This window comes from Pristiophorus japonicus, chromosome 13 (assembly GCF_044704955.1).
Source record: "Pristiophorus japonicus isolate sPriJap1 chromosome 13, sPriJap1.hap1, whole genome shotgun sequence".
Classification (NCBI taxonomy): domain Eukaryota; kingdom Metazoa; phylum Chordata; class Chondrichthyes; family Pristiophoridae; genus Pristiophorus; species Pristiophorus japonicus.
In genome coordinates, this window is record NC_091989.1 from 103,328,844 (window position 1) to 103,350,602 (window position 21,759).

Here is a 21,759-nt window from a genome sequence, read left to right on the forward strand (position 1 = left end):
CAGACAGGTTAACTTAGTCCTCACACCCAGGTAGCTTCACTTAATTAGACTGTCTCCTGATAGTTCCTTAGGTCCGCCCACAGCCTTGAGTTTGTCTTTTAAAATCCAAAATTCTATTCAAGTTTGTAGTTTCTTCCATAAGCACTTTAGAGTTCCAAACTTTTCGGTAGATAGTCCCAAATTGAATTTCCTTTTGAATGAGCCCAAACACTGGGGGTGTTTCTTGTGAATTTTTCACCTGCTTCAGGAGAGGTTAGTGGTGGCCTGAGGCAGGGAAGAGATCAGCGGCAGCCTGAGGCGGGGGAAAGATCGTCGGCGGCCCAAGGCGGGATAGAGGTCAGCGGTGGTCCGATGCAGGGGAGAGGCAGCGGGGGACAGGTCGGTGGGGGAGAGGTCAGCGGGGGAGAGGTCAGCGGGGGAAGAGGTCGGCGGTGGTCCGATGCGGGGGAGAGGTCAGCGGGGGAGAGGTCGGTGGTGGCTCGAGGCGGGGGAGAGGACAACGGCCCAAGGTGGGGAGTCCAGTGGCAGAGCAGGAGCTTGCGGGGGGAACATTTTCCGGATTCAGGACGACCCTGTCACGGATGGTCCCGGTGTCCAGATTCCGGAACAGGAACTCTGGATTTTTGATAGTGTAACTGTACTTGTTTAATAAATCTACCACCTTGGTGACTATTACAGTATCACCAGTGCCTGTCTTTAATGGGCCCACAACTCCCTTAGACTCTATTACTCTAAAGATATTTAAAAAAAATTTTACTCTTAACTATTATATACCTGTAAGTTTTTTGTATTCCGTTTTTGTAGTTCTTAATATTTTTCTTCTGTCGCTTAGTTGCTTTCTATATTTTCACACTGCTGGATTATCACTGTTCTTGCCATTTGTGTAAGCCATTTCCTTTTGTTTTTCATTCCATCTTACCTCAGATGTTGAACATAGTTACTTGCCTGTGCAAGTAGGATGTTTGCACTTTAGTGGTATGTATTGGTCGGGTATTGTACTTAATATTTCTTTGAATACCTCCCACTTTTTTTCCTGTAGGCTTACCTGTTAACAGCTCAGCTCAGTTTAACATGTTCAACTTGTGTCTCATTCCTTCAAAGCCATATTTCAGTCTAAATATTGAACTTGGAATCACACTTGCACAGAGACAGACCTTTTTCTGGCTGCTTTCCTCAGCTTCACAGAGTTAGCGCAGCGCTGGACTAGTTCTCGACCCAGCATGATGCAAATGTCATGGCTTTACAGAGGAAGTGCAGCTTCCATGTACGCACACACAGACACACACACGCCCACACACCACACACCACACACACACACATATGCACACACCGTGCACACACACCACGCACACACACACACACACACACACGCTCACACACACCACACACACAAACACCACACACACACAGACACACACATACGCACATGCACCACACACACACACTACACACACACAGACACACACGTGCACATGCACCATGCGCACACACATACCACGCATACACACACAAACACACACCATGCACACACACACACACATACACACCACCTATGGAGTGGAGGGTAGCCAATGTAACCCCACTTTTTAAAAAAGGAGGGAGAGAGAAAACAGGGAATTATAGACCGGTCAGCCTGACATCGGTAGTGGGTAAAATGATGGAATCAATTATTAAGGATGTCATAGCAGTGCATTTGGAAAGAGGTGACATGATAGGTCCAAGTCAGCATGGATTTGTGAAAGGGAAATCATGCTTGACAAATCTTCTGGAATTTTTTACATAGAAACATAGAAACATAGAAAATAGGTGCAGGAGTAGGCCATTCGGCCCTTCTAGCCTGCACCGCCATTCAATGAGTTCATGGCTGAACATTCAACTTCAGTACCCCATTCCTGCTTTCTCGCCATACCCCTTGATCCCCCTAGCAGTAAGGACCTCATCTAACTCCTTTTTGAATATATTTAGTGAATTGGCCTCAACAACTTTCTGTGGTAGAGAATTCCACAGGTTCACCACTCTCTGGGTGAAGAAGTTCCTCCGCATCTTGGTCCTAAATGGCTTACCCCTTATCCTTAAACTGTGACCCCTGGTTCTGGACTTCCCCAACATTGGGAACATTCTTCCTGCATCTAACCTGTCTAACCCCGTCAGAATTTTATATGTTTCTATGAGGTCCCCTCTCATTCTTCTGAACTCCAGTGAATACAAGCCCAGTTGATCCAGTCTTTCTTGATAGGTCAGTCCCGCCATCCCGGGAATCAGTCTGGTGAACCTTCGCTGCACTCCCTCAATAGCAAGAATGTCCTTCCTCAGGTTAGGAGACCAAAACTGTACACAATACTCCAGGTGTGGCCTCACCAATGCCCTGTACAACTGTAGCAACACCTCCCTGCCCCTGTACTCAAATCCCCTTGCTATGAAGGCCAACATGCCATTTGCTTTCTTAACCGCCTGCTGTACCTTCATGCCAACCTTCAATGACTGATGTACCATGACACCCGGGTCTCGTTGCACCTCCAGAAGATTTGTCAAGCATGATTTCCCTTTCACAAATCCATGCTGACTTGGACCTATCATGTCACCTCTTTCCAAATGCACTGCTATGACATCCTTAATAATTGATTCCATCATTTTACCCACTACCGATGTCAGGCTGACCGGTCTATAATTCCCTGTTTTCTCTCTCCCTCCTTTTTTGAGGATGTTTCCAGTAGAGTGGATAAGGGAGAACCAGTTGATGTGGTATATTTGGACTTTCAGAAGGCGTTCGACAAGGTCCCACACAAGAGATTGATGTGCAAAGTTAGAGCACATGGGATTGGGGGTAGTGTACTGACATGGATTGAGAACTGGTTGTCAGACAGGAAGCAAAGAGTAGGAGTAAATGGGTACTTTTCAGAATGGCAGGCAGTGACTAGTGGGGTACCGCAAGGTTCTGTGCTGGGGCCCCAGCTGTTTACACTGTACATTAATGATTTAGATGAGGGGATTAAATGTAGTATCTCCAAATTTGCGGATGACACTAAGTTGGGTGGCAGTGTGAGCTGCGAGGAGGATGCTGTGAGGCTGCAGAGCGACTTGGATAGGTTAGGTGAGTGGGCAAATGCATGGCAGATGAAGTATAATGTGGATAAATGTGAGGTTATCCACTTTGGTGGTAAAAACAGAGAGACAGACTATTATCTGAATGGTGACAGATTAGGAAAAGGGGAGGTGCAAAGAGACCTGGGTGTCATGGTACATCAGTCATTGAAGGTTGGCATGCAGGTGCAGCAGGCGGTTAAGAAAGCAAATGGCATGTTGCCTTCATAGCAAGGGGATTTGAGTACAGGGGCAGGGAGGTGTTGCTACAGTTGTACAGGGCATTGGTGAGGCCACACCTGGAGTATTGTGCACAGTTTTGGTCTCCTAACCTGAGGAAGGACATTCTTGCTATTGAGGGAGTGCAGCGAAGGTTCACCAGACTGATTCCCGGGATGGCGGGACTGACCTATCAAGAAAGACTGGATCAACTGGGCTTGTATTCACTGGAGTTCAGAAGAATGAGAGGGGACCTCATAGAAACATATAAAATTCTGACGGGGTTAGACAGGTTAGATGCAGGAAGAATGTTCCCAATGTTGGGGAAGTCCAGAACCAGGGGTCACAGTCTAAGGATAAGGGGTAAGCCATTTAGGACCGAGATGCGGAGGAACTTCTTCACCCAGAGAGTGGTGAACCTGTGGAATTCTCTACCACAGAAAGTTGTTGAGGCCAATTCACTAAATATATTCAAAAAGGAGTTAGATGAGGTCCTTACTGCTAGGGGGATCAAGGGGTATGGCGAGAAAGCAGGAATGGGGTACTGAAGTTGAATGTTCAGCCATGAACTCATTGAATGGCGGTGCAGGCTAGAAGGGCCGAATGGCCTACTCCTGCACCTATTTTCTATGTTTCTATGTTTCTATCATACATGCACCACATACACACAGAGCACGTGCACACACACACACAGAGCACGTGCACACACACAAACATACAGAGCACGTGCTCATACAGATACAAACAACACACACACGGCCTGACATCGGTAGTGGGTAAAATGATGGAATCAATTATTAAGGATGTCATGGCAGCGCATTTGGAAAGAGGTGACATGATAGGTTCAAGTCAGCATGGATTTGTGAAAGGGAAATCATGCTTGACAAATCTTCTGGAATTTTTTGAGGATGTTTCCAGTAGAGTGGACAAGGGAGAATGAGTTGATGTGGTGTATTTGGACTTTCAGAAGGCTTTCGACAAGGTCCCACACAAGAGATTTATGTGCAAAGTTAAAGCACATGGGATTGGGGGTAGTGTGCTGACGTGGATTGAGAACTGGTTGGGAGATAGGAAGCAAAGAGTAAGAGTAAATGGGTACTTTTCAGTATGGCAGGCAGTGACTAGTGGGGTACCGCAAGGTTCTGTGCTGGGGCCCCAGCTGTTTAAATTGTACATTAATGATTTAGACAAGGGGATTAAATGTAGTATCTCCAAATTTGCAGATGACACTAAGTTGGGTGGCAGCGTGAGCTGCGAGGAGGATGCTATGAGGCTGCAGAGTGACTTGGATAGGTTAGGTGAGTGGGCAAATGCATGGCAGATGAAGTATAATGTGGATAAATGTGAGGTTATCCACTTTGGTGGTAAAAACAGAGAGGCAGACTATTATCTGAATGGTGACAGATTAGGAAAAGGGGAGGTGCAACGAGACCCGGGTGTCATGGTACATCAGTCATTGAAGGTTGGCATGAAGGTACAGCAGGCGGTTAAGAAAGCAAATGGCATGTTGGCCTTCATAGCAAGGGGATTTGAGTACAGGGGCAGGGAGGTGTTACGACAGTTGTACAGGGCGTTGGTGAGGCCACACCTGGAGTATTGTGTGGAGGTTTGGTCACCTAACTTGAGGCAGGACATTCTTGCTATTGAGGGAGTGCAGCGAAGGTTCACCAGACTGATTCCCGGGATGGCGGGCTGACATATCAAGAAAGACTGGATCAACTGGGCTTGTATTCACTGGCATTCAGAAGAATGAGAGGGAATCTCATAGAAACGTTGAAAATTTTGACGGGTTTAGAGAGGTTAGATGCAGGAAGAATGTTCCCAATGTTGGGGAAGTCCAGAATCAGGGGTCACAGTCTAAGGATAAGGGGTAAGCCATTTAGGACCGAGATGAGGAGAAACTTCTTCACCCAGAGAGTGGTGAACCTGTGGAATTCTCTACCACAGAAAGTTGTTGAGGCCAATTCACTAAATATATTCAAAAAGGAGTTAGATGTAGTCCTTACTACTAAGAGGATTAAGGGGTATGGTGAGAAAGCAGGAATGGGGTACTGAAGTTGCATGTTCAGCCATGAACACATTGAATGGCGGTGCAGGCTCGAAATCCGAATGGCCTACTCCTGCACCTATTTTCTATGTTTCTATGTTTCTATACACACCACTTACACCCATCATACATGCACCACACACACACCTCACCGTCATCATAGGCAGTCCTTCAGAATTGTGGAAGACTTGCTTCCACTCTTAGCATGAGTTCTATGAGAACCACAGTCTCTTTCACAGGTGGGACAGACAGTGGTTGAAGGCAAGGGTAGGCAGGGAGCCTGGTTTGCTGCACATTCCTTCCGCTGCCTGCACTTGATTTCTGCATGCTCTCCGCGACGATACTCGAGGAGCTCAGCACCCTCCCGATGCACTTCCTCCACTTAGGGCGGTCTTTGGCCAGGGACTCCCAGGTGTCAGTAGGGCTGTCGCACTTTATCATGGAGGCTTTGAGGGTGTCCTTGTAATGTTTCCGCTACCCACATTTGGCTCGTTTGCCCTGGACGAGTTCCGAGTAGAGCACTTGCTTTGGGATTCTCGTCACTGGCATGCGAACTATGTGGCCTACCCAGCGGAGCTGATCAAATGTGGTCAGTGCTTCAATGCTGGGAATGTTGGCCTGGACGAGGACACTAATGTTGGTGCATCTGTACACACATACATACACACAGACACACACACACAAGCCACTTTCAGCGCCGATATGTGAGACTAAGCCTATCCTGTAATCTGAAGCACATATGAGTCAAGTTGGGTGGCAGCCTGGCCAGGTGTCAAATCAAACCAGCAGCAACACAGAAGAGATTGAGCCATGTAGGATTTTGCTGGTCTTCGAATCAGCTGTTTTCTGGATCCCTGCATGAACAACATGAATGAGAGCTGGAAAAACTGATTTGTCCGCTCCAAAAGCAGTGACTGTAATAGAAAACCCAAAGGAAACTATGGGAGCAGCATGTTCCATGTCAGTTTCCCTCATCCTTTGCATCGTTTTGATTTTCAAACATGAATCTTTCCTACATGCTGGATTTCCATTTGAACATTTTTCCACCACCGGCCAGTACATACCTACCAACTGTAACCAACTTCCACTTATACTGCGAAATATTGTGCATTTGCAGAAGAATTGGGCAGCACAGTATTCTGGGGCACTTTTAACTAGCTGGGAAAATAGCTGAAGCTATTGCTCCTACGAGCAACTGGGCAATAGAAACACTGACCATCCATCTATGGCAATGCAAAACACTTTCCAGTTGTGTAACCTGATGTCAGGTCAATTAGATCACAGGTAGCTACAGAGTAAGTGTCCCTTTACAGTGTAGCAAGATCAGGAGATCACTTCCAGCCACTCAGCGGGAACTTTTCTGCTCCCCACATTCAGCATCCTGGATCAAGAGAGAAAAGAGACTCTTATTTGAACAGTTAGATTGGATTGAAAACAAGGCCCTCAAAGGTGAAAGGCCAATGTACTAACCCAGTCTCAATCAGCTTTTTGTAATGTTGGTGAGGAGATTCCTACACATGCACCAAATATGTGTGTGCAAAGCTCTGCTGTCTCTGTTTTGGTAGGGATGGGTAGCTTAACTATAGCTGCCCACTCACACCATTCAGAAATGTCTCAGATTCTGCCTTGTTTAGTGTAATACGACTAGGACAAAATTGTCCTGACTTTCTGTGGGCAATGCCATGGGAGCTTCACTGGCAGATACAAGAAATAACAAAGCAGAAGAATGAATACTGACCAGCTTTGATGCAACTCATTGCTAATTTATTCCATGTGTAAAAAGTTTTCAAATTTATTCTTGTCTAAAGTAACCAAAAATGTTCAGTACTTGGGTCGAGCAATTTACATGATGTTTATGTTGTGTCTACAGGATCAAAATAACAGCACTGTATTAAACAATCTTGTAGTTGGAATAAAAGTGGTGAATGTCACTATTAAAAATCTCACATCACCAGTGATCATTGAGTTTCAGAACGTATCATTGCCGGTAAGAAAAAAAGCATTCATTCTTCATTATTCAACTTACTAAAATCAATTATTTACATAATTGACAGTCCTTGATTATTGTAACTCAATTTCATTTTAGAATCAATCAGTTGGGAAATGTGTCTTTTGGGATTTCAAAACAGGTAGGAAATCATTTTATTAGTTACTTAATTAGCTCTGGAACTGATGAGTAAAGGAACACCCACTGACTTTGTAACTTTTCATTACAGGGAACACAAGTAGTGGTGATTGGAGTGAGGATGGTTGTACGACAGAAACTGAATTTCATAACATCACCTGCAAGTGCGACCACTTGACCCATTTTGCTGTGTTATTGGTACGAATGATACTGTGCATTACTCTGTGTGTTTCATCTTATTCTGTAACATAGAAACATAGAAAATAAGTGCAGGAGTAAGCCATTCAGCCCTTCGAGCCTGCACCACCATTCAATAAGATCATGGCTGATCATTCACAGTACCCCTTTCCTGTTTTCTCTCCATACCCCTTGATCCCTTTAACCGTAAGGGCCATATCTAACTCCCTCTTGAATATATCCAATGAACTGGCATCAACAACTCTCTGCAGCAGGGAATTCCACAGGTTAACATCTCTCTGAGTGAAGAAGTTTCTACTCATCTCAGGTTAAATGGCCTAGCCCGTGTCCTAAGACTGTGTCGCCTGGTTCTGGACTTCCCCAACATCAGGAACATTCTTTCCGCATCTAACCTGTCCCGTCCTGTCAGAATCTTATACGTTTCTATGAGATCCCCTCTCATCCTTCTGAACTCCAGTGTGTAAAGTCCCAGTTGATCCAGTCTCTCCTCATATGTCAGTCCAGCCTTCCCTGGAATCAGTCTGGTGAACCTTCGCTGCACTCCCTCAATAGCAAGAATGTCCTTCCTCAGATTAGGAGACCAAAACTGAACACAATATTCCAGGTGAGGCCTCACCAAGGCCCTATACAATTGCAGTAAGATCTCCCTGCACCTGTACTCAAATCCCCTAGCTATGAAGGCCAACATGCCATTTGCCTTCTTCACTGCCTGCTGTACCTGCATGCCAACTTTCAATGACTGATGAACCATGACACCCAGGTCTCGTTGCACCTCCACTTTTCCTAATCTGCGCAATCAGATAATATTCTGCTTTTGTGTTTTTGCCATAAAGTGGATAACCTCACATTTATCCACATTATACTGCATCTGCCATGCATTTGCCCACTCACCTAACCTGTCCAAATCACCCTGCAGCCTCTTAGCATCCTCCTCACAGCTCACACCACCACCCAGTTTAGAGGCATCTGCAAACTTGGAGATATTACACTCAATTCCTTAATCCAAATCATTAATGTATATTGTAAAGAGCTGGGGTCACAGCACTGAGCCCTGCGGCACTCCATTAGTCACTGCCTCCCATTCCGAAAAGGACCCGTTTGTCCCAACTCTCTGCTTCCTGTCTGCCAACCAATTCTCTATCCACGCCAGTACATTACCCCCAATACCATGTGCTTTAATTTTGCACACCAATCTCTTATGTGGGAACTTGTCTAAAGGCTTTTTGAAAGTCCAAATACACCACATCCACTGGTTTTCCCTTGTCCAATCTACTCGTTACATCTTCAAAAAATTCCAGAAGATTTGTCAAGCATGATTTCCCTTTCATAAATCCATGCTGACTTGGACCGATCCTGTCACTGCTTTCCAAAAGCGCTGATATTTCATCTTTAATAATTGATTCCAACATTTTTGCCACTACTGATGTCAGGCTAACCGGTCTATAATTACCCGTTTTCTCTCTCCCTCCTTTTTTAAAAAGTGGTGTTACATTAGCTACCCTCCAGTCCATAGGAACTGATCCCGAGTCGATAGACTGTTGGAAAATGATCACCAATGCATCCACTATTTCTAGGGCCACTTCCTTAAGTACTCTGGGATGCAGACTATCAGGCCCCATGGATTTATCGGCCTTCAATCCCATCAATTTCCCCAACTCAATTTCCAGCCTAATAAGGGTACCCTTCAGTTCCTCCTTCTCACTAAACCCTCGGTCCTCTAGTACATCCGGAAGGTTATTTGTGTCTTCCATCATGAAGACAGAACCAAAGTATTTGTTCAACTGGTCTGCCATTTCTTTGTTCCCCATTATAAATTCACCTGAATCTAACTGTTTGTCTTCACTAATCTTTTTTTCTTCACATATCTATAGAAGCTTTTGTAGTCAGTTTTTATGTTCCCGGCAAGCTTCTCTATTTTCCCCCTCCTAATTAAACCCTTTATCCTCCTCTGCTGAATTCTAAATTTCTCCCAGTCCTCAGGTTTGCTGCTTTTTCTGGCCAATTTATATGCCTCTTCCTTGGATCTATCACTGACCTTAATTTCCCTTGTTAGCCATGGTTGAGCCACCTTCCCTGTTTTATTTTTACTCCAGACAGGGATGTACAACTGTTGAAGTTCATCCATGTGATCTTTAAATGTTTGCCATTGCCTATCCACGATCAACCCTTTAAGTAACATTTGCCAGTCTATTCTAGCCAATTCACGCCTCATGCCATCGAAGTTAGCTTTCCTTATGTTCAGGACCCTAGTTTCTGAATTAACTGTATCACTCTCCATCTTAATAAAGAATTCTACCATATTATGGTCACTCTTCCCCAAGGGGCCTCGCACAACAAGTTTGCTAATTAGTCCCTTCTCATTACACATCACCCAGTCTTGGATGGCCAGCTCTCTAGTTGGTTCCTCGACATATTGGTCAAGAAAACCATCCCTAATACACTCCAGGAAATCCTCCTCCACCGCATTGCTACCAACTTGGTTAGCCCAATCTATATGTAAATTAAAGTCGCCCATGATAACTGCTGTACCTTTATTGCACACATCCCTTATTTCTTGTTTGATGCTGTCCCCAACCTCACTACTACTGTTTGGTGGCCTCTACACAACTCCCACCAGTGTTTTCTGCCCTTTGGTATTCCGTAGCTCCACCCATACTGATTCCACATCATCCAAACCAATGTCCTTCCTTACTATTGCATTAATTTCCTCTTTAACCAGCAACGCCACCCCGTCTCCTTTTCCTTTCTGTCTATCCTTCCTAAATGTTGAATACCCTTGAATGTTGAGTTCCCAGCCTTCGTCACCCTGGAGCCATGTTTCTGTAATGCCAATTACATCATATCCATTTACTGCTGTCTGCGCAGTTAATTCATCCACCTTATTCCGAATACTCCTCGCATTGAAGCACAGAGCCTTGAGGCTTTTCTTTTTAACACACTTTGCCCCTTTAGAATTTTGCTGTAATGTGGCCCTTTTTGTTTTTTGCCTTGGGTTTTTATGCCCTCGACTTTCACTATTCTCCTTTCTATCTTTTGCCTCTGTCTCCCTTTTATTTCCCTCTGTCTCACTGCATAGGTTCCCATCCCCCTGCCATATTAGTTTAACTCCTCCCCAACAGCACTAGCAAACACTCCCCATAGGACATTGGTTCCGGTCCTGCCCAGGTGCAGACCGTCCGGTTTGTACTGGTCCCACCTCCCCCAGAACCGGGGGAGGTGGGACCAGGTATGGGTATGCTTGTGGGATATGGGTGGAAGCAGCTGTATTAATCTTTCACCATGTTGTGTGATCCCTTGATCCTAATCAGTGTAGTTTGAGCACAGTGAAGTCAGCATTCACCATATTAATGAATTCTATCCTTGTGTGATCACAAGAGTGCCATTGATGATTATTAGAGATAGTTATGTTTGCAATTCTACTACTTTGGTATGACGGGAAAAGTTTATAATGGGATGGCCAATTAGATGGCCTCCTGAGATGCCGAGTGGAGAAATGAGGAGCCTTAGTGGGCAGGTTGATGTGATGTGTTCCGTAGTCCAGGACTCATGGCCACAGTCACACTTCGGGTCGTCACTCAACTTCCACTTGTGAAGCAGGTGACTGCATCGTCCGAGCCCTGTGCGGATTGGGTTGAGCGCCATCCACTGTCTTCGAGAGAGGCGAAGCCAGGGACCTCTGCTCTTGGGTCATTGATGAGGTGTTGGCAATATTCAAGATAGAGGCATTTCTAGTTCAAGTGATTGGTGCAGCTTGCCTTTAGCTAGTGCACCCTTGTTCAGATTTGGTCATACTTTGTCACATTTAATTTGCACCGCACACCAAGCAGAGTCGATTTTGCCCAGCCTCATGGCCAGAGTGCACCTGTTTTAGGAGCTCAGAATGCAGGAAATTTGAAAATTTCACCTGTTGCCCCTCTGATCAATTTTCCTGCCTGCCTGCCTGCTCTTCACATGCAATTAGGAGTGGCTGAAATAAGCAGACATTTAAGTGACATGTAAATAAGGGTCATCTGGTGTCACTCCTACATGTGACCAGCTTTCCTGCATTCCTGCTGGTCATAGATCAGGAGCACCCATAGGAGCAGAATGTCAGCTTTCTGCAGGGAATGTCCCTGCAGTGCAGCTTGGAGGAAGGTGAATGACAATTGCCCAGAGAGTGCTGGGAATGCTTTTTGCTGATTTTGCCACTAAAGGTTTTTGTTCCTGTTTGAAGACGAGCTCCTTAAAACCTGAATCCATCCCGTGGGAGAGGCTTGCAGTTGAAGTCCCTAATGGGGGTACCTTTTGGAATCTTGGGTTCACTGGTGCCAAACATTCCTTGAAGTACATACGATAATTCGGAACACAATAGGCCATTCAGCCCCTCGAGCCTGCTCCACCATTCAGTTAGATCATGGCTAATCTGCACCCCGTCTCCATTTTACCGCCTTGCACCATATCCCTTGATACCCTTACATGACAAAAATGTATCCATCTCGGTCTTAAAAGTAGCAATTGATCCAACAGCCAATGCCTTTTGAACGAGAGAGTTCCAGGTTTCTGTACCCTTTTGTGTAAAAAAGTGCTTCCTGATTTTGCTCCTGAACGGCCTAGCTCTAGTTTTAAGATTATGGGCTAAATCTTGACAGGGGTGGGCTGAGTAGGCAGGGGTAGGTGGGTGGGTTTGTGTTCGGGTTTCTCCGCATGTTGTGGAGTTTTGACTCCACAGCGTGTGCAGTTTTCGTTTGACAGGTTCTCTGCCCGGAAGTCAGCCTGATTGACAGGCTTGGCTTCCAGTCTGATGGGCAACACTCCAAAGCAGGCTGCAGCCGTGGCCGCAGATATGATGCCTGCTGCTGTTAGTGACCGCCTGTCGTATGGGGTTGTGCGATCCACATAAGGAGATATTAGGGCAGATGACCAAAAGCTTGGCCAAAGAGGTAGCCTTGACCAAACAGGAATAGGACCCTCATTTACAAAAATTTATTACGGATTGGCTAAAACAATATCGCCTCAAAATGCCTTTGGCCACAGTACTGTTGCACATCAGGCAAGAAAGATCCCAAAGCAGTTTGGAGGCCCAGGACCAATTTTTTGAACGCAAAACAGGCAGCTGTAAGTAGGGGAGGTGGGGGAAGGAGCATCTGGGTATGAAATAACTTGGCTTACCAAATAAGGCACTCTGAGGCCTGGACAGGCACAGTGCACCTTGGCTCTGCTGCGCCTGTGTGATGCCCAGGCAAAATTGGGACGAATATCGAAGCAGATTTCTGCATGCAAAGGCTCCTATTCCCAAAGAAACCTGGAACAGAAGACCCAGTGGCACCAGTAATATATGTATATGCCTAACATGTACTGTGGAAGGCTTCATCCAGTCACCGTTCGCAGTGTTTTTAATGAGAGTTTTTAGAAGAAAGCCTGTCAGGGTGATCAATAGCCAGTGAATCCAGATTGGCAGCCTCTGCCATGATCCCACCATCTATATATGCAGGTTCTGGCACATCAACCTGTCGACAACCATGGGAAACTGTCTTCATGAGTCATCAGCGAGCCAGGTGCAGAGCTCTGTCATCTGCTGAAAGACACCTGAAACTACAATGTAGTGCAAGGCTGGTACAGCCAGAGACAGAAACGTACCTTCTCCATCTAGGCATGCTGCAATGCACTGTGCACTTAAGGAGACATCAAACGGGGATTGGTTGCTGGGCTGCTCTGTCATTTGTCTCAGACTCATGCCGAGATCTTATGTTTCCTTTCCTTTCATTTTTGCCTGTCGTTGCTCAATCCCTTTTTCCTTCAGCCTCAGAGTAAGCTACTAATGGTCGGAGATGCCTTTTGAGCCTTTCCAACACCTTTCAGGAGTTTTGTTTGTAGCCTTTTAAATTTATCTTACGTGAAATGTTCCACCCACCAGTGGTGTGTCTGTTACACTGCCCAAATCTGCAGCTGGTACTGGGAATCATTTAGGATGGATTGGCATCAGCACTTCTTAATTAACTTACATCAGGGGACAAAATTGGCCCTGCTATCTTTTTAATGCTTAAACTGGATAACAATTTTGAACAAATGCAAATTCCTTCTGAAAATTTTATCATAGATATCCACTCAATATGCCACATCCGCTAATTTAGTTGTTTCGCTGAAGAATTCCAGATTTGTGGAGTGTAACGCAAAAGCCTGATTATGTTCTAATGTGCCCGGCGAGAACGGGGTGTGTTTGGGTGTAACACCTCGTTTACACTCCTCCCGATTTTACTTCAATGGAGCTGACTGGAACGTAAATGCTGCTTTGATCTGTTAACACTGAGTATTTTCTTTCTTAAAGGATCATGGCAGTGACAGTACCTCACCTTCAGCTTTAGCGAATCATTGTATTGCATTGATTGCCTGTGGAGCTTTTATCATTTTTGTTGTGGTTACGATTTACTGCAACAAGAGTATCAGGTAGGATAATCTGTTTCACCTGGGGCTGTAGCTCTCCTCTCTAAGTGCACCCCTGCTGAAATTCCATTCTGCTTTTCATTTCCACGCCATAGATTTACCTCTTCTGGTGAATGACCAATCATGTAGAGTATATGCTGATGCAGACTGGTTGGGCTGAATGAGATGTTCCCATGTTTTAACTACTGTGTATTTCAATTCATCCTTTGACTATCTCTAATTTCTTGATCTAATGGGTGGTATGAAAACTACCAATCAAGAAACAACTAGCAATAAACAGTTGGTGAGGAGGAGGAGCGGAACCAATGAAATACTTCAAAATACTTTTGACTACCATCTTACTTTGCCAACAACCCCAGAATATAATACTAAATATTCCAATATGCTCATTGCAGAATTGTGCAATACCAGCCTGCAATTCTTCATCCATTGAAGTTAGCAAATGGAAAACCACAGACTGGGAGTAAGCAATGTTACGATATGGTCTCCCGGCACATGCCAGGAGTGAATGCATCAGTGTTTTTACACCTAAATCCTGAAATAATTCAAAACGACAATCTTTAAGCTTATTTCATTCATTACTGAAAATCACTTGATAGATTTGCCTTCAGAGTCGACCATCTCCCAGGAGCTGGGGCTTGAGCTTTGCTCCTCTCCCGGTGTAGAGTCCTCAACTCCAGGACATATTCACACGAGTCATATACTGCAGACAAGGTCACTCATAACCTGCACCTTTATTCCCCGGACCAAGGAGTGCTGAGCCTGCATGGAACCTCCCTTTAAGTACCTGGCTGACCAGGTGAGGAGTGTCTCCCACAAGTTCACCACCTGTGGTCAAGGTGAGTATTTCACAGTTGTATACAGTGCACAGTGTTGTTACATATTGGTTTCAGTTATGTGAAGGTTACAAACATGACATCATCTCCCCCCGAATGTCTTTGGGTCAAAGATTGAGTCTTTCAGGCGGTCGACGCTCTCTCGTGGAGCGCCGCAGTTGTGGCTCTGGTGGTTGAGCCGTGGCATGCGTCTCTGTGACCTGAGTTGGTTCCGGGCTGGCCGCAGGGACTGTGCATGCTGTTGAATGTCCTTGTTGCTCGTTCACTGGCAGTGGTGTGGTTGACATCCCATGGTCTATTTCGGGTTCCTCAGTGTCCATGCTGAACCTTTTCTTTACCTGATCCAGATGTTTGCGGCATATCTGCCCATTGTTTAGTCTGACCACTATGATCCTATTCCCCTCTTTACCAATTACGGTGCCCTCAAGCCACTTGGGTCCTAGTGCATGGTTAAGCACAAATACCGGGTCATCCATTTCTATACACCTCCCCCTTGAGTTTCGATCATGGCACTCGGTTTGGGACTGCTGCTTGCCCTCAACAATGTCTGCCAGGGCTGGGTGAATGAGGGATAGCCGTGTTTTGAGCGTGCGTTTCATGAGGAGTTCTGCACTCCCGGGACCTATAGGCCAGCAGGAGGCGGGATAGGCGGTACTGAAGAGAGGGTCCCTGGATACGGAGCATGCCTTATTTTATGACTTGGACCGCACGTCCTGCCTGGCCATTGGAAGCCGGCTTGAATGGCGCCGTCCGGACGTGTTTAATGCCATTGCCTGACATAAACTCCTGGAATTCATGGCTGGTGAAACACGGGCCATTGTCGCTGACCAGAATGTCCGGCAAGCCGTGGGTCACGAAAACCGTGCGCAGGCCCTCCACGGTGATGGATGTCGTGCACGAGTTTAATATGATGCACTCGATCCATTTCGAGTATGCATTGACTACAATCAAGAACATTTTTCCCATGAACGGCCCCGCATAGTCCACGTGAATGCGTGACCATGGCTTGGTGGGCCAGGGCCACTGGCTGAGTGGGGCCTCCCTGGGGGCATTGCCCAGCTGGGCGCACGTCGTGCACCTGCGAACCCAGTGTTCCAGGTCTGAGCCAATCCCCTGCCACCATACATGTGACCGGGCAATGGCCTTCATTAGCACAATGCCACGGTGCTCGCTGTGAAGTTCCCTGATGAGTGCTTCCCTTCTTTTCTGGGGCATGACTACCCGGCTGCCGCATAGTAGGCAGTCGGCTTGGATGGAGAGCTCATCCATCCGTCTCTGAAACGGTCTGACCTCCTCGGGCTACGCCCCGTGTGCGGGTGCCCAATCCCTAGTCAGGACACATTTCTTTATCATGGATAGGAGGGGGTCCCTGTTGGTCCAGAGTTTGATCTGGCGGGCTGTGATGGGAGAGCCTGCGGTGTCAAAAGCCTCAATGGCCATGACCATCTCAGCGCTTTGCTCCGCTGCCCCCTCTGTGGTGGCCAGTGGAAGCCGGCTGAGCGCGTCAGCACAATTTTCTGCGCCTGGCCGGTGCCGTATGGTGTAGTCATAAACAGCCAGCGTGAGAGCCCATTGCTGAATGTGAGCTGACGCATTGGCATTGACAGCCTTGCTGTCAGACAACAGGGATGTTAACGGCTTGTGGTCCATTTCTAACTCGAACAGTCTGCCGAAAAGATACTGGTGCATCTTTTTCACACCGTAAATGCAAGCGAGTGCTTCCTTTTCGACCATGCCGTACCCACGCTCTGCCTGGGAGAGCGACCTGGAGGCATAAGTCACCGGTTGTAGTCGGCCGTCATCATTTCCCTGCTGCAACACACACCCAATCCCGTATGCTGATGCATCACATGTTAAAACTAGTTTTTTACAGGGGTCATACAAAGTCAACAGTTTGTTAGAACAAAGCAGCTTCCGCGTCCTGTTGAAAGCCCATTCCTGACAGTCTCCCCAAAACCAGTCACAAACCTTACGCAGGAGTACATGTAACGGCTCCAACAATGTGCTTAAGTTAGGCAGGAGGTTCCTGAAATAGTTCAAAAGTCCCAGGAACGATCGCAACTCTGGTGTGTTGCCGGGCCGGCGCGCTCGACGGATCGCCTCCGTTTTGGATTCGGTAGGCTGCATCCCATCTGTGGCAACCCTCCTGCCCAAAAACTCGACCTCTGGGGCCTTTTTCCAGCCGCAGGCCTACCCGGTCCAGTCGGCGTAGCACCTCCTCCAGGTTGTGGAGGTGTTCCTCGGTGTCTCGACCCGTTATTAGGATGTCGTCTTGGAATACGATTGTGCCAGAAATGGATTTGAGCAAGCTTTCCGTGTTCCTCTGGAAGATTGCGGCCGCTGAACGAATGCCAAACGGACACCTGTTGTAGATGAATAATCCCTTGTGCGTCGTGATGGTGGTCAGAAGCTTGGACTCTTCAGCCAGTTCCTGAGTCATGTAGGCCGAGGTGAGGTCCAACTTAGTGAACAGCTTGCCACCTGCCAACGTGGCAAAAAGGTCCTCCACTCTCGGGAGCGGGTATTGGTCCTGCAGCGACACTCAGTTGATGGTGGCTTTGTAGTCGCCGCAGATCCTGACCGAGCCATCCGCTTTAAGGACAGAAACGATGGTACTTGCTCAGTCACTGAATTCAACAGGCGAAATTATGCCCTCTCTGAGTAGCCTGTCCAATTCACTCTCAATTTTCTCACGCATCACATACGGCACCGCTCTGGCTTTGTGGTGCACTGTTCTGGCATCCGGGGTGATGCGTATCACTACTTTGGTGCCCTTGAACGTTCCGACACCGGGTTGAAACAGTGACCCGAACTTTTGTCGGACCTGCGAACATGAACTTCGCTCCACAGATGAAATGGAGTGCACATCTCCCCATTTCCAGTTCATCTTGGCTAGCCAGCTCCTTCCCAAAAGCGCGGGGCCATTTCCCGGAACAATCCAGAGTGGCAGGCGGTTCTGTGATCTATTGTGTGTTTGCACTGCCTAGCACTGGGATGATTTCTTTGGTGTACGTACATAGCTGCATGTCAATGCATTCCAGTTTGGACCTGCTAACTCTGTGTGGCCATAGTCTCTCAAATTGTTGGCCGCTCATAAGGGACTGGCTGGCTCCCGTATCCAGCTCCATGCGCACCGGGATGCCATTCAATAAAACTTTCATCATCATGGGTGGCGTTTTGGTGTATGAGCTGCGGACGTCAGTCACATGAACCAGCTGAACCTCAGCATCCACGGCTTTGCCCCAGGCATCGTCCTGCATTGCAAACCCCTCGTCTGATTCATCTGTTTCATAGATTAGTTTTGTTGCAGCCTTTCTGCACATTCTAGCAAAATGTCCTCTGGCATTACAATTCCTGCAGGTGAACTACTGGAACTTGCAGCTTTTAGCTGTATGTCTACCCCCGCATCTCCAGCATTGGCTGAGATTGTTGTTCACAAAGGGGCTGTAACCAGGCATTCCTCTCTGATTGTCCCCTTGGTTGTTTCTAAGCACTCTGGTGGTGGGTGTCAATTGTCCCATCACGGAACGCATTGTTCCTCTTGATAGCGTGAACTGCCGATCCTCCTGCTATTGTCACTGTTGCTGTCCCACCCGAGAGTCTGTTGCTGCCTGGGCGGTGTCGAATTTCCCTTGCCTGCTTGCCTGGGCAGTGTCGAATTGCCCTTGCCGACCTGCGGGGTTCTGTATCACTTTTACAACATTAACTCCCTGGTTTATCGCCACGTTGAAACCAGGGCTGCATGAGTAAATTATCTCGGTCTCCTCTTCCCCTGCCAAGAAAGTCTGAGCTAACAAAGCTGCCCTTTCCAAAGTCAAGTCCTTGGTCTCAATAAGCTTCCTGAAAATACCAGCATGACTAATGCCCTTCATGAAAAAATCCCTTAACATCTTCCCCCTGCAGGCGTCTGTGAACTTACAGAAGCTGGCCAAACGCCTCAGGTCTGCAACTAAGTCCAAGGTGTTTTGCCCTTCCCGACGCCGGTGTGTGTAGAACCGGTGCCGGGCCATGTGAACGCTGCTCGCTGGTTTCAGATGTTCGCTGATCAACTGGCTGAGCTCTTCGAAGGACTTGTCAGCCGGCTTGAGAGGTGCAAGCAGATCTTTCATCAGCGTGTACGTTTTTGTCCCGCAGCTTGTCAGTAGGTGAGCCCTCTGCTTGTCAGCCGCTTCCACACCCATCCAGTCCTTTGTGACAAAGGTCTGATGGAGTTGCTCCACAAAAGCGTCCCAGTCCTCACCCACACAGTAACGTTCCTCTGTGCTACCGGTGGCCATCCTTGTGGTTCAGTGATTCCCGTTTCTCGTCGCCAGATGTAGAGTCCTCAACTCCAGAACATATTCACACGAGGCATAGACTGCAGACGAGGTCACTCATGACCTGCACCTTTATTCCCCGGACCAAGGAGTGCTGAGCCCGCGTGGAACCTCCCTTTAAGTACCTGGCTGACCAAGTAAGGAGTGTCTCCCATAAGTTCACCACCTGTGGTCAAGGTGAATATTTCACAGTTGTATACAGTGTACAGTGTTGTTACATATTGGTTACAGTTATGTGAAGGTTACAAACATGACACCCAGAACATGTTTTTATCAGTTCACCCTTATCTACTAATATTTTGGGGGCCTTCAGGCTTGTGTGACAAATTAAATGTTGCCACTGTCAATGCTTCTTTATTTTGAAATTGTGACAAAAATAGTGGGTTCAAGTTCCACTCCAGACACATGAGCACATAATCTAGGCTGACACCTCAGTGAAGTACTGAGAGAGTGCTGCACTGTCAGAGGTTCTGTCTTTCAGATGAGACGTTAAACCGAGAACCCATCTGCTCCCTCAGATGGCATAAAAGATCCCATGGCACTCTTTTGAAGAAGAGCTGGGGAGTTATCCCTGGTCTCCTGGCCAATATTTATCTGATGTTACTGCTTTGATAGTCAGACTCTGAAATTGCCGGGTCTCCACTCCGTTGCAGGAACTGCAATCAGGTGTGAATTCCGGCTGCCAACTCTACAGGCTGCTGACACCATCTCAAATCCTGGGGATGGAGTCATTCCTTAATTTATTCATTCATGGGATGTGGTTGTCACTGGCAAGGCCAGCATTTATTGCCCATTCCTACTTCTCCTTGCGAAGGTGGTAGTGAGCCGCCTGAAACAACTGAGTGACTTGCTAGGCCATTTCAGAGTCAACCACATTACTGTGGGTCTGGAGTCAGGCTTTTCACAGACCAGGTAAGGGCAGCAGATTTCCTTCCCAAAAGGACATGCGTGAACCAGATGGGTTTTTACGACAATCTGGTAGTTTCTTGGTCAATATAACTGATACTAGCTTTCTATTCCAGATTTTTACAAATTTAATTAACTGAATTTAAATTACCCAGCTGCTGTGGTGCGATTTGAACTCATGTCCCCAGATCATTAGTCTAGGCCTATTGGATTTCTAGTCCAGTAACATAATCACTATGCTACCATACCCGAGGTTCATGTTAATAATAGAAGGAGGTGTCTCGCACCCGTAGAGGTGCTACAGAGGCACCCACCCCTCCCCCACGTGATAAATTGGAATGGCAGCCTGTCCCTTCAGAGGCCCTTAATGGGCTGAAAGGAAATTGAAAATAAAATTCCCTGAAGGGAAACCAGGGCCTGCACTTAGTGGATTGATTATTTTTGTACTTTGGTATTCGATCGGCCCATTACAGAGGCTACACCTGCCTTTAGCAGGCATGGGATCTGCTGCACCTAAGAGTGAGGTGGTGGCCGGAATTCCCGGGCTAGCCTGTGACCACTCCCTGACATGGCCTCAAACTTCTGTCGCTACGTAGGGGACGTGGCTGGAAGACGCAGCCACCTCCCTCCCAATCGGGATTTCAGATCCAACTTAACTGAGGCGGAAACCATTCCAAATTCCTGCCCCTCGCAGGAGATCCACCCAAGTTTTTCCATCCCTGACTCAATAATTTCAGGCCTCAAATGTTTGTCTTTATTGTCAGAACATTGTCGCTTAAAGTACAACGATATGACTAAGGGTGCCACAGTGTTTGAAACTGATGGTGGGATTAAGCTAAATAAACCAGTTCACTCTGAAATAAGTCATTGGTTGTTTGTCGTCTTTTATAAGATGTTTGGGTTTTTTTCAACAGAAGACTGTCTCAGTGTTCAGTGAAACAGGCCGCAGGCTCCAGGTCCAAAACAATGAAAACACAATGATCCCGGATTATGTCTCTGCATTGTCATTACATTCTGGAGGCAGGAGACCTTTCAAATAGCTGAGGAATTTCCAAACCCTCTGCTAATAAAAAGACACAAGAATGTTCGCTTGTTTCTAGAGGTGATGCTCTGTATGTAATAGTGCATCGTGAATACATGTAATAAAACCACAACTCCGTCAGTACTGAAGGAGCATCCTCCAGTTGCTTGCTTTCTAGTGAAGCTAGGCTTCCTTTTTAAATTGATTGTTGCTATTGATGCATTCTGATCTTGCTACAGCTCTTGCTTAACTTTGGGTGTGAGAGAAGAAAGAGGAGAAATTAAACCATTCCGCTATCTTAATATTGCACTGTGTTTCCCTTTTAAGAAGTGAAGGCTGGTTATCGATCTTGAAAGAGGAATGCCCACTTCTTTCTATTCACTGTCTGAATCAAGATGCATGACTGTTGCTCAAGTTGTGAGGCGCCTCAACAGATCTATAAACTTGTCTACATAAATTGGAAAAGCTTCAATATTGCTGTCGTTCATAATCGAGATGCTGAAGTTTTAGGGAGCTGCAGCAGCAGAATCCTTTGATTCAGTCTGGTGATCAATACAGTAAAGAGAATTCATGCCCATCTCTAATCCTGC

General features: G+C 46.7%; 1 protein-coding gene across 1 annotated transcript in view; it reads left to right on the forward strand.

Moving 5' to 3' along the window:
* LOC139278158 (adhesion G-protein coupled receptor G2-like) overlaps positions 1 to 21,217 on the forward strand; it is a 92,190-nt gene extending 70,973 nt beyond the window's left edge. Inside the window, exons 12-16 of the mRNA XM_070896813.1 lie at positions 7,218 to 7,334; positions 7,434 to 7,476; positions 7,564 to 7,670; positions 13,975 to 14,093; positions 21,063 to 21,217. Of these exons, the coding sequence (XP_070752914.1) occupies positions 7,218 to 7,334; positions 7,434 to 7,476; positions 7,564 to 7,670; positions 13,975 to 14,093; positions 21,063 to 21,129 (453 nt within the window). The 3' untranslated portion in view covers positions 21,130 to 21,217. The remainder of the gene's footprint in view (positions 1 to 7,217; positions 7,335 to 7,433; positions 7,477 to 7,563; positions 7,671 to 13,974; positions 14,094 to 21,062) is intronic.
* The last annotated feature ends 542 nt before the right edge of the window (positions 21,218 to 21,759 follow it).